At 46.2% G+C, this 13,202-nt stretch overlaps 1 protein-coding gene across 1 annotated transcript; it reads right to left on the reverse strand.

Moving 5' to 3' along the window:
- Window positions 1-1,404: 1,404 nt before the first annotated feature.
- Window positions 1,405-11,676, reverse strand: GPR161 (G protein-coupled receptor 161). The gene is made up of 9 exons (XM_050907757.1): window positions 11,631-11,676; window positions 10,933-11,022; window positions 10,168-10,201; window positions 9,957-10,065; window positions 9,448-9,859; window positions 8,195-8,919; window positions 6,556-6,660; window positions 3,737-3,856; window positions 1,405-1,726 (listed from the first exon to the last, which is right to left on the reverse strand). The coding sequence occupies exons 5-9, from the start codon at window positions 9,813-9,815 to the stop codon at window positions 1,479-1,481; spliced, it is 1,566 nt and encodes a 521-aa protein (XP_050763714.1). The 5' UTR covers window positions 9,816-9,859; window positions 9,957-10,065; window positions 10,168-10,201; window positions 10,933-11,022; window positions 11,631-11,676; the 3' UTR covers window positions 1,405-1,478.
- Window positions 11,677-13,202: the final 1,526 nt, after the last annotated feature.

Consider the following 13,202-nt stretch of genomic DNA (forward strand, 5'->3'; position numbering starts at 1 on the left):
AGCGTACACCCATTTTTTGCCCAGATGGAAACACCCTGCCCCTGATTTCCAAACAATCCGCAGCAAACACTCATACAAACCCCTTCTGGGGAATGGTGAAGGCATGGGGGAGCAGACACAGAGCAAACAAATGCAAATCCTTGGTCCTTAAGTCCATTTGCTACTGACACCCCCCCCAAGAAATTATCCTGCTTAATTATGTCTCCCTCTCTTTGAAATAAGCAGTAAGGCAGGGCTGTAACCCCCACAAAGTAAGGAAGGGGCCAGCCCAGGAAGGCACAGAACGGTTCCTCAAGCTGGGCACGCTTGTATGATCCACCTCATCCCTCTTTTCGTAGCAAACCTTTCCACCTTTGCAGCTTGTTTCATTGCCAGCAGCTTGACTGTTGCTGAGTTCCCCTTCTTCGGCAAGCAGGGCTGATCAACCCTCTCACAAAGGCCTAACAAGGTAATGTCTCTACAGTGCTTAAGAACATGCAAAGTGCAATATAAGTGCCAAATGTTCTTATTTTAGAGATTAATGAATTAATACTCCAAGAAATACACACACTGAGGTAACTATAGCTTAAATACTATACTCCCTCATGATTAAAAAAAAAACCAAAAAACCCCCAAAAACTCATAGAACTTTTCTCTCTAGAAAAGATGAATCCTGAATATGAAGTGGTAATACCTTATTTATATTCTTTCAAGCTTACCACAGCCATAGAGTGCCCTTTTAGTAAAAGCGTAACTGGGGAAGTGAATTGAAGTTCTCAGAGAAACTAAGAACTCTGCATTGATGACTTCCTCAAATACCATCACTGTGGTATTTCCAGTACAGTTCTGCTCCCATCCATTACATCTAGAGAAGCTGGTGTCTCATAGCACAGAAGCAATCCACAATCCAGTTTCAGATCTAGCATTCTGATGGCTGAACAGCCAGAAATGTCCACTAGCAAGGGTAAGTAGGACCATAATCTGCATGAGCTCTCTGAAAAGTTAGGTTTTGCCCTTCGTGAAGTCCATGCTCCTCATTTGGGAGTCTGTGACAGTAAGGCTATATGTAGTATCTAATGCACAAGCGCCTATCAGAGCACTCCAGCTATCAAGTACAAACTGATTATCCTGGTGGCCAGAAAAGGATCAATGCACTAATGAATTAAACACTGCACATACTTTTCCTTTTTCATTCCTCTATCAGCTTTGGCCAATAACGGACCCAAGATTCAACAGACTAATGATCTGGCCGATGAAGCCAAACCCTGCATTCCTGTGCACTGTGTGATAGATTTAAGACATGGCACAAAAGAGTCAATAGCACCCTAAACAGTAAACAAATACTGCTGTAAAATGCTGACATAAGTACCAGAATTCAGCTGGTTTTCAAGTGTTGAAAAAACACTGACAACATCCAGACAAGGTATCCTGGTTCTGTTGAAACACTAACAGCTGTAGTAGGTCCCGCTTAGTGGTTTCATTCTGTTTTCTTAGTCCTGTTAAATATTCCCTTCATCGATGCTCTGCAACTTAAGTCTTTGGCTAGCATGGGGCCTGATACCACGCCGTGTGTTCATACTGCTTCCTGGCAGAGTCCGCACAGGGAACAGAGCTCCTGGTAAAGCATCTTCCCCAAACAAGCTGATTTTCACATCAGCTTCAATAGCTCTTGCTAAACTGGATGCATAACTGTCCAGAGATTTATGGACTTCGGCTTTTACATGAAGAACAGAGTTCTTTGCAGCTTCTGGGAGGGGAAAAAAAAAAAAAAAGTGCAACATATCAGAAAATTAACAATTGATCAGAACGGCTGCGCAAATGCTTGAAGACTAATATTGATCCTTTTGTAAAGATATGATCATGCCCTCTGCAAAATAACTACCCTGCAGAGCGCATTTACCAACAATACCCAGGGTTACTAAACCATTCTATGAACACAAAGCTTCAGAGTGACCTCGATAGGTCAAGCAGAGAAAGATTACCTCCAATTCAAGTGAAAAAAATAAGATCTGATGAAGCAAAGTGCTTATACATGTTTAACTTTGAATTAAGTGTATGTTGAATGACTTTCTGAATCTGAACCTGTGCATGCAGGATTTTATTGGTCTGAATTTGTACCCAACTGAAGTCAACGGCCTGATTTCTGCTTACTACCTAGAGTCCAGGATTAGGGACAATGGGAATTGTCTGGCATCAGGCAAGAATTCATGCAGAAGACAAGAACAGAACCCTCAATTTGTACTTCCTCTGCTGTAAGCAGGACTTACAGCCTTACAGGGATCCTCAGTGCATTTGGACTAAGATCTCACACTTCATTGACATGAACAGTGCAGTTTAAGAGCTATTTTACACCATGTTTTAAGCCCAAACACCAGACGTTGTGTTTATGGATTAACAGTCCCCCAATTCCAAGGGCTTCCTCCAAGTAGTGATTAAAATCAGCAGTCTGCTGTCCTTAGGCTTAAATTTGTTCCAGCCACACTGTGGGATCCACTTCCACTGCCAGTGGGGAAGTTGTAGAGCTCTCCATGCCAGGAGAGGGTGAAGACTGCAGTTGCACACAGTAGTATACTTCGTCCTAACCTTTTATTAGCTTGGATACACCTATTCTTCAGTGTTGATGTAGCTGCTTTTGTAGCATCTATATACCTCTCTACCACCAACATGTTGGGCAACACCGGTGTTCATCCTAAATATAATTCTTCAGTGAGGCTGCTGAAATAATTTAAAGTCTCAGAGATCCTGAAAACCCTGAGATATACCAGGGAGAATTGCTAAACCTGTGGGGAACTTTTTCACTAAGACCTCCCTCTTTCACTGAACTGCACAAAAAATTAGATGCCTGCCCCTACGTAATCACTCAGAAAGATAATAGGAAATGTATGGTAATGTATTTGTCCAAGGAAATAATCAGTTCATGCTGGGAACAGTGCAAGAGTGAATTTTGCCAAGATGTTTGAAAAATTCCACAGAAAGAGTCTTCTCATTATTTCAGAATCATAAAAATCAGTCAGGTTTTATTATTACTTGATTCTTAAAGGCATTCTGCTCATTTTTGTACTGTCCCCAATCATTTATTGTTTAGTAAATTCAGTTGTTATTATCAAGTCTTCCAGACCATATTATTGTAACTATCAGCTTAAACTAACTTTGCCATATTTTACAGATGATCACAGCAACTTTGCTAGCACAGAATCAAGTGAGTTGACTGAAAAAAAAAGTGCATGTGGTTCATCTACTTTCACCCATCTCTGCTCAGAAACATACTCAGTAAAGTAAGTGAAGTAAAAATTAAGTAAAAAACCTGAAACAGAATGAAATTGTATTCAGACCATTAAAGTCTGTAAATGGAAGAATTTCAAGTCTGTGAATGACAAAGTTGAGAGGAGGCAGCAAATGAGAAACACTGGGATAATGGCATCAAAGTATGAGGGCAGGAAAATGTATTCCCTGAGAAACACAAAACAGACTGCAACAGCCACCAGATGAGCAGAGTTGCAGAGAGGATACTGCTGTGCAACATAAATGATATGTATGCAGGGAATCCCGGCTTCTAACTCTTGTCCTTGTCTGTTGCTACTTGAGAACTGGAAGAAAGACCTGATCTTACTTCCTGTTATACCTGCATGAATGGTCAGGTCTGTCAAGGTGAACAGTGGTCAGATATGTTTTAAGGCAATTCTGAAGGTCCTGGGAGGCTTCCTGAGCAGGCAATATAGTTGGTTCTGAGCATTTCCACACTTACCCCTAAACCCACCTTTAATTTGCTCTACTTCATCTTCAAACGTCACTGAACTCCTCCTTCGAGGAGGACAGATGCAATGTGGGGCATGAGGGCCATCTGAGCTATAATCTTCAAGAAGCATTGCATCTGTTCCTGAAACAAAGCAAGAGTTCTCAAGCAAAACAGAGTAACACTGGGATACAATATTTAAGTGGTGGCAAAAAGTTTTCAGCCTATAGCAGTTCCTTCAAAAGGTGTCTAAACCCAGCTTTTGTGAGTAAATTTCAGCTTGAATTAAACACTGCACAGAAAAAGAATGAGGTCAGAGTTTTCATTCAAAGGATTTGGAAATCTTTTCTCATTAGCCATCTAAAACCTCAAGCAGCTCCAAAATGCTCAGCTGCAGAGCTTATAAAGTCAATAGGACAGCAGACAAAGGTGAAACCTTACCTTCAGTAAATAAAGGGTAAAGTTGAGGGCAACTTCCCCCATTTCCTGATGAAGACAAGAGGCTAACAATGGCTACCTGAGAGGCAGACGACCATAGCTGCCAAATGTCATGCTTGTAATCAGACCTGGATGGAAATCTGAACTAGAGAATTTTTCTGTTCAATTTAGTTTGTCTCTAATCGCCTATTTTGACTTTCTTGAAGTGTATATTAAGGGGAAAAATCCCTTGCTGCTTGGGAATGATTTTTGTCTGATGAGTCTTTTTGCCAGTTTAGGAGTCTTTTTTTATTTCACCTCCCTGCATTTGCTTTGCACCTTTCCAATATAAACTAGAGTTTGCAAGCACAAGGAAATTCATCTTGGCATCCCTGCGATGCTTTCACACAAAGGGCAAGACCGCAGCCTAGACCTCCCTTGCAATGCTGGTCTCTCTGCTGTGTAAGGGAGAAGAGGAGCAAGCATTTCGGGGAGATGCTAGGACAGTGCTGAGTGAGCAGTCCTCAGGGAAGCTGCTGTTGGAAGACACAGCTTGCACACATTCAATGTGTGACACTTTACTATCAGTCCATTTACTCCTGTGATGGTGACAAGAGGCCTAGGACAAAGAGCCTTCACAGGTTTCATAACTCCTCCAGATGGTGGCTTCACATCCCCCTTCACCCACTTGACTGCTTTTGATCCCCAAATTTATTCTTTTTGCAATAAGGAGGTGTTCCAGCACCCATTTTACAGAAAGTGAAAGACACCACTGGGGGTGTACCTCTAGACAACACACTGCTCCATAGGTCTAGTCTTTGCTGACAATTCATTGTGATACAGCAAAGTGATAAGCTTTTTAAGGTGAAACTTGTGTGTTATGTCATACGTCTCCCTCCAGCACACAAGGAAGAGAACAAGCTGCTGCCCTAATACACAGTCCCAAATAAGCTAACAACTTTCTGTGCTGTTCTGTGGATCAGCTGGGTTTGAGGCTGTCTACTGAAAACAGTAGACTCTTACTGATCTCCAAGGGTACCAGATCCTCCTCAGAAATGTAGTGTGCAATGGAAGGGTGGCACTAGGAAGAAAGAGACACTTTCTTCCATGGAGCAGAATTTTAGCGCGTTTTTTCAAACGCACTAGTTCAGTGCATTCTTTTTTCAAATTTTTTTCTTATTCTTACAGAGTGGATCTTCATCCCTGGAATAGCTGATCTTAAGGGAGCATTTCTAGCAATTGGGACTCAGGTCTCACTTCACATTTTGTGTACAGCTGGCACCACTTGGCTTTTTTTCCTTTCCTACTACTTCATCTGTTTTTCACAACATGAAAAGCCCAGCTTCTGTTTACCAGGGCAGATAAAGACGCAACTGCATCGCAGGCCACAGGATCATGTACTGCAGCAGGCAGCATTGAAGAGGGAGTAAGACTTCTTCCTGCTCTTTAGTTCCTAACAGTAAAGGCATCCAGTGAAACAGTATTTCACAGTGGACCACTGTATATCCATTCCCAGGCTATGGAGTGTACCCCCTCCATAACAAACAGTGGCACTTCTAACAGCATTCGGTATGTATTTAGTTTGTTCATTTGTTTAAACCGTTCAGTACCATTCCTCAAAAGATGATAACATAACATTCTCTTAACTGAGGCAGGTTTACCAGGATGCTATTACAGGTGCAGAATACCCACAACAGGCATAAAACTACCAGCGTAAAACAACTACCAAAATAAACCTCCATAAACTTCCTTTACAAATTAAGAAACAAACCTCTAACACCAAGCAAATGTTAGAAGATCACCCTCTGGTGTCTCTAGAGCAGAAATACTCTTTAAAATAACTGTAGTGCAGTTAAGGAGTGGTAGCTGAAATAACTGCCAGAAAAATCTAGCTACAGTTCTGGATAGAAAATTACCAGCAGAACTCTTTTTCCCTTTTCCAAACCACCTTCAATTGAGAGATCTTAAGTAGTGACGAAATCATAAGCTGAAACCATCCGAAGTCTTTATGTTTACACTGCAGGATGAACAAGACAAGGTCTCTTACAAACTAGGAAACAGAGAAGCACATTCTCCACAGCACTTTGCTGCTTTGTTCCTTGTGTATACAGGGAAAGTCCCTGAAGAATGACAGAAACTAAAGGAGAAGGGCACAAAAGCAGCAAGTCCTGTTCCCAGGACACATTATCAAGGGAGGGTCATCATTGCTTAGAGTAAACAGTATTTTGCAAGTAAATATATTGAGAGCAAGGAAGGAAAAAAGCAACTGCAGCAGTTTTGTTGTAACAGCTGGAACAGATGCTTCATGTCATCCATCCACCAAGAGACATCTGTGTGTGTGTGTAAATACAGACTATCGCAGAGTTCTGCCAAGTTACAAGTGCAATCTTCTGCCCAAGAAAAAAGAGCAAGAGACTTTTAGTTACCTGAATCCTGTGAGCAGCTGAAACCTGTGTCTCCTGTGCTGCTGCTGTTTCCTAATGGCCGCCCACCTGCCATGAGGGCAGTGAGATGAGGAGATAGTCCCAAATCTGCAAGAGAGTTTTGTTCTTGTTACACAATGAATGCTTAAGGGGTCTGCAATAGTAAAAACCTCTTCCAGCAATACCCACTCTACTGCCTTAGTTATTATTCTACATATAAAACTTACCTTGCTGATCCAGAGTGCACAGCATCTGGACTTCCCATCTTAGAAATCCAGCCAGCAGCTTTCAGGTATCCTTGGAGTCTTTCCACATGGCAAGCCTCCTTTCTACTTGCACCATCTCCCTCCCACTCTTTTTGCAATTGCATGTGTTTTATCAGCCAGACAGGCTGAACACAGAGGATATGCGCTCAGAGAGATGGGGATATTTGCCAGACATGTTCTAGGCAGGTAGCCACCAGCAGCTGTGACAGGCCATTAGTGTGGCAGGAAGCTCACGAGCAAGGCTGGGGCACTGAGATGCCTGGCTTCTTTCAAATCCCCAAAACAAGAAGGGAGGAGCTTCTAGGATTCTTACAAAGGTGCTGTCTTTGGATCCCACGTCAAGATTTTGTTGTGGGTTTGGTTGGGGTTTTTTTCCTCCTCCCTATCAGCCTCCAGTTAATACACCTGATAAAATTGAAGCTGTCAGCTTCTTATCGCTTGCAAAGAGAAAAATTTCCTGTCTTTTCCCTCCCACCTCAGTTCCCAATGTATTCACCCATAGCATCTCCTGGATACAGATTTGCCAAAGCTCCTGCAGCTTGTGATGTGGCTGCAGCTGCAGAACTCTTTCATTTAGATGGGAGTCTCTCCCATTGATCCCAGGTTGCAGAAAAGATAATGGATGCCTTGCTGCTCTCCCCTTCCTTCTGCATTTTAGATCTTCCTTCCCAATTAAATAACTTCAGTTCCTGCCTCTGCATTAAATGTCCCAAGGGATCCCATGAAGATGTCCTATTTTTGGAAGCTTTTGAACAGGACCAGGGAAATGATCAAAAATGAGAATTTCGTTGCATTGCTACTTTAAAAAAAAAAAAGGCAAAAAAACCAACAAACTGAGCAACTGAAGCGCTCAGCCTGCAACTTGGGGAGACTTCAAATAGTTTTACTCTTTTACATAGTTTTACTTTGTTTATGATCTTTTCTTCACAACCATTAAGCCTAAAAACCGAACTTACAGAAATAGTAACACCAGTGTAACTTTAGTGGATCTCAAAGAGTTGTAGCACAAACCCAGGAATCAAAGAACAAGTGCTGCAAAATGTACTATTGGTAGTGCTCAAATCTGGACAACACAAAACGGTAGGCACACGAAAGGAAATGCTTGAGAGAGAAGTAAATAAATTATTTTTATTAACCTCATCACTATGTCTTCTCTGGCAGAGAAAATTTTACTAGAGTAGGAGAAAGAGGTTAACTCCCACAAAAAAAAATTCTCTTTTGAAGTGTCTATGATAACCTGAACAAAAGACTGCTGAAACCTCCAGAAACATCCCACTTTGTTTACAGAGCCCTGAAACATGCCAAGCACACGCAGACATTAAGCTTTGCTCTCACTGGTATTAAGGAAGAGCGTCTTTTGCGGCCACGCACCTTACCTGTGATCCTATTGGAAATGCTGAATAACCTTGATGTCCTATGCCGCTGAACAAAGGACTCGCGATAATACCGATCCCCAAAGCACATTCCTAGTAGTTCCTTGCGCACTGTCTTGTTCCACAGCCCATAAATTAGTGGATGGCAAATGGCACTGGAAAAGGACAACCACGTAGCTAATGTCTCCAACGCAGGGGAAATACTATTTTTTCCCCAAAGTGCCTCTGATGTAATTACTACCATGTAAGGCCCCCACGTAATTACAAAAGCGCCGATGACAACCAAGATGGTTATGAAAGCTTTGCACTGGTTGGCTGAGTAGACAACCCCTTGAAAAGCGTTCCTTCGGCTGCCAGAAGAGGAAGTGGAGGTGCTGGAATTCTTCCTCCCGTTCCTCTGGGAGTCCTCCTCCACAATGACAACGCTACCACAGTGGATTTTGCGGGCCTTAATCCTTGCCACACGGAAAATGAATCCATAGCAGATCATCATGACCACGAAAGGCAGCAACGCACACCAGATCTGCCAAAAGGCAGTGTAGCCAGCCTCTTTATGCCAGGCCGCCACACACATCCACTTGAATTGGTCAAACTCCAAAGATGACCAGCCGAAAAGGGGAGGGAGGCAGCCAATAAGGGAATGTAGCCACACATACACGAGAGCTACCACTGCTCTGTTGCCTGTTATCTTCATCGGGTAAACCATTGGGTACAGGACAGCATAGTACCTGGTGGACAAGAAAAGAAAGAGTCAACAGGAGCACAAAAGACATATAATAAAAAAAGAACATATTTTAATGATGTTGATATCTAGTTCTCTTTTCTCCAAACGTCGAAGCGGGCTCAGGGGCGCTGTTTATAAAAATAATTACATGTAAAAATCCATATCGTTGCAGTCAAGATTGTAAAACTTGGCTGAAGGCACACATGCAGCTATTAAATCTGTCCCTACATGTGAATGCATGCTTAGGGTATAATCTGGAATTTTAAGTCATTACTTCTTGTTTCTCAAGTAGTATGTTATTATACCATCAATAGCTTTAAAAAACTCTAGATGCATGTCCGCATTTTGCGTTATTGATGACATCACTTTCTTCTGTTCTGTATCAAAATTTCACAAGGAGCTGAAGGAAAAATGACACTACAACGGTACACAGCATTATCCACTGCAGTACTTCTCAACTCTACGAACAGCCGAGTCACTCTATGGAATGACTAGGCAATTTGTTACGATTCATTAGAAAAGAGCTGCTTACCGGTCTATAGCTATGAGTCCAAGAGTAAGCATGCTGGCTGAGCTGATCAGCATGTAGAGCAGGGCTGAGAAGTTGCACCAAACAACTCCGAAGATCCATTCTCGCCTGATGGAGCTGGTGACAACAAAAGGTAGCACCAGTACAGAGAGTAGAAAGTTGGAGAGGGTGAGGCTGAATACAAACTTGTTGCTCAACGTGAGAAGGTAAGACTTCCGATATAGGGTGACGACAATCACCAGGTTGCCCAAACAGATGAAAATAGCAATGACGATTATAGCAATGGACTCAGTGACTCTGACAGCCCCGTCTTCCTGCGTGGTGAGGTTCCTCAGGCCCTTCACATTGCTGAGGGAGGAATTGCTGCTCATGGTCAGAGCGTGCAGAGCTGGAGCAGCCAAGACATGCTGAGCAGCTAGAAGCAGAACAACGCTCAGAAACATTCAGGCAAGATTTCTTCAAACTCTCTGCAAAGACTGGAGGCCCTTTTGCCTGCGTTAATTAAAATTTACCTGTAGGATGCAGGAAACCATTTTAGATGGGAAAGTGAAGGGGCATGAAATTGCCTATGGATGCACCAAAGAGGTCAATGACAGCGCCAAGCCTAGAACAGGGAAGAAACTGAAAGACAAAAAGACGTGGAGGGGAGAAACAAGGAAGAAAATTAGCACATTTTACTTTAAAATTTTCTGAGGATCTTACTTGTTTCTAAGCCATACTTACCAGCTGTGCATCTCACTCAGTCCCTTCATCTAGGCTGTGAAGAAACAAGAATGTCACCATCAGTCTTTGTTTCTCTCACTTTAAAAAAAAGTAACTTTTTTTAAAAAATTCTGCCTGTTTATCGTGATTGTTAGCTTGTATTCTGCCTATGCAGCATTTGCTGGTGGTCTGTGGATGCCTGGCTAGTCATACCCTGCTGACTCTTTCTTAACAGTTGCTAAGTAACATTCAAAGACTCAGGGATCATTGCACGTGCTCTCCTAAAGTCACTTCTCCATGTTCATTATCACCTTAGCTACAGCGGTAATTCTATTTTACTGCTGCTACCAAAGGACTGGGGGAACTGGCTTTCTGTACATGAGGTTCAAAAGACGCTTCCTTGCATTAAGCCAAGGTCCACCCTACAGAAATGTTTGAGAACCTTTAACCCTTGACTTCTCAGTGTTAGCATCCATCCCACTGACTCACAACCTCGTTTTGTGAAACCTCAGTATTTCTCCCAATTCCTTAGCAGCCTTCTCCCCGCTGCCTCCAATAGGCGCTCCTACCTACTTCATTCAATCCTTCACCCATCTGCAGGCCAGCATACTGAAGAAAAAATACCACTAAAAAATGCAAATATGCAAACCAGAAAACTGAAGAGTCCACCAATTAATATAAAGTTGATATTAGCATTTCTTGGAAAGCAGGGACTCAGGGAGAGTTATCTCAGCTAACTCTGTGGCTGTGCCCACCCATTGCTCCCAAACGGCCAGGAATACTCACAGAAACGCTTCCGTCTGCACGGCTGCTGTGGCCTTAGGCAGCAATGTCAGGCTGGAGAGCCACGTTTTTTCCATTTTTATCTGTGCTTTCCTAAGAGCATAATTAAAGACATTACTGGGCCACGCTTTGTAAAACATAACTTCGCTCTTCTCTAGCGAAGCTGTCTGCTGACTGTTTGCAAAAGTGCTTCTCCTCACGTCTCTCTCTAAACATGCCTCCACCACCTCTGTGAGCCTTTCCAACACTTTTTGACTGGTGCAGGTTTTGGAACGGCGGCTACCCCCGATGGGCTGCGGCCGCTCCCTCCACTAGCGACGCCCGGGCCATCTGCTGCTCCCCGTCCCCTCACGGCCCTGCTGCACCCCGGGGGGAGGAGGCGGCCTCCGGGAGAGGTGGCCCGCCCAGGGCAGGGCAGCCGGGGGCGAGGGGAGCATCCTATTCCTGCCTGGCTGCGGGCAGCCCGGCCAGCCGTGCCGGCACACACAAAGCCAGCGGTGTCGAGTTGGAGATACGGTGGGGAGGGAGGGGGGTCGCCATTTTGGCCCCGCGCTCCCTCCGAGAGCGAACAAAGGGCGGTGGCAGGGTCCTCCGCCCCGGGCATCCATCGATCCCCCCCGGCGGCGAGCGGGTCCCGCCGCCGCCCGCCCCGCCTCTGTTCCCCGCCCCGCCACGGCCGCCGGTGCCGGCACCGCACTCACCGCCCGCCGCCACCGCCGCCGGAGCGGGAGGTTTCGTGTTACAGCGCCCCGGACCTCCCACAGCCGCCGCCGCCGGCAGAGAGGCCCTGAGCCGCGGGCCGACCCTCTCCCGCCATGGCTGTGCCCCTGCCCCCTCCCCGCCGGCCCGCCCCACCGTCTCATCCCGCCGCGCCCCCTCCCCGGCCTCGCCGCCCGCCATTTTCTCTGCGGCCGCCCCCCAGCGGGCGGGCGGCCGGGCTCCCCCGCCACCCCGAGGCGGTCTCGGCCTGCGACGCGAGGGGGGTGAGCGGAGCCTCCAGAACAGCCCCGTCCCGGGCAGAGGGCTCCGCCGGCCCCGCCGCTCCACCGCCGGGGAAGAGTCCAGCCGTGCCCCGGTTGAAGGGGGGCACCGCATCTACCCCGCGGGCCCGCCCCGAGGCACAGCCGCCACTCCCCGAGACCGCAGGGCTCCTCACAGCCCTCCTTCGCTGAAAACGCAGGAATCCAGTTGAAAGGGGGGAATCCATTTTACACAGATCGGGTGAAGTGACTTGCCCCGGCACGTAGCGCAAGTCAGTCGCAGAGAGGGGCAGATCCTAATTGCTAGACTTCCTCGACCCTGAAATGCTATTAAAAATAACACAGAGCAGATTTTGGGAGGAGTTCTTCCCCCCCACCTGAAACAAGACACGGGTGAGCACAGTATAAAGGGTGAACGATAATCAAATGCCGCGCTTGTGCATCCCTGATTCCCGGCTTCCCCATATCCTGGCAAGGCCCTTGAGTGCAGAGGATGACTGCTCTGACTTGAGCTTCGCTGTGTTTTGATTGCTCTGTGGCTTGGAAGAGATGGAGTTTTTCACAACACGGGTGCCACACTCCCATGGCTGCTGTCTCAGCTTGCCCTGGTGCTGTGGCCTGTCCAACAGAAGGAGCCTCACCACGCGTCATGCCCCCATGCTAAGGGTAGTTCCTGGGGAGTTAGTCTGTCCTGTCAATGATGCAGAAAAGCAGCACAACCACCCGGCCATCAGTGCTGGAATAGTAAATTATGTGTCATTCTCAACCAGTTCCACCACTGCTTTTTTACAGGACTTTAAGCTTACCATGCCATCGCATTCTGACATTTTTAAAAGACCATCTTTGGACAGCATTCAAGAAGACATCCAACCAGCACAGGAGATTCCACGTGTATGTGTGCACCCACATGTGTAATATCTAAAACAGCGTACGGTGTCTGCATGTTGGAGCGAGGTGATGCTTGCTGAACGTGAGCATGGCCAGGGAGAACGGCCCGGGACCATCAGGGCTTTAGAGCGCCCCATGACCGCTCTTACGCATCCGTTAGCAGCACCGCCACAGGAATCCTGCGTCAGCGCACAACCGTGCCGCCCAGCGAGCTCTGCGCCTGCACCCCGTGGCAGGGCCAGAGCCGCCCTGCCGCTCTCGGGCTGGGCTCGGCGAGGTGCCACTGGGGATGCGGCTGGAGGGACGAATGCCCGCCGGGCACACCCACGTGCTGCACCGGCTGCTGCGGCCGCTGCAGCCCGGTTCCCCGGGAACAGCGGGCTCAGGTGAGCTCGCTGCCTCTTC

Source organism: Gymnogyps californianus, chromosome 1, assembly GCF_018139145.2.
Source record: "Gymnogyps californianus isolate 813 chromosome 1, ASM1813914v2, whole genome shotgun sequence".
In the NCBI taxonomy this organism is placed as follows: Eukaryota; Metazoa; Chordata; class Aves; order Accipitriformes; family Cathartidae; genus Gymnogyps; species Gymnogyps californianus.

What these genes read in the sequence shown, in the direction of transcription:
- GPR161 (XM_050907757.1), bottom strand. Translation starts at nt 9,815, where the DNA reads ATGAGCAGCAATTCCTCCCTCAGCAATGTGAAGGGCCTGAGGAACCTC. An exon ending in GGACTCATAGCTATAGACCG is followed by an intron (nt 8,920 to 9,447) that starts GTAAGCAGCTCT and finishes CTTGTCCACCAG; the next exon opens with GTACTATGCTGTCCTGTACC. An exon ending in TGAAGTAGAGCAAATTAAAG is followed by an intron (nt 1,727 to 3,736) that starts GTGGGTTTAGGG and finishes TTCCCCTCCCAG; the next exon opens with AAGCTGCAAAGAACTCTGTT.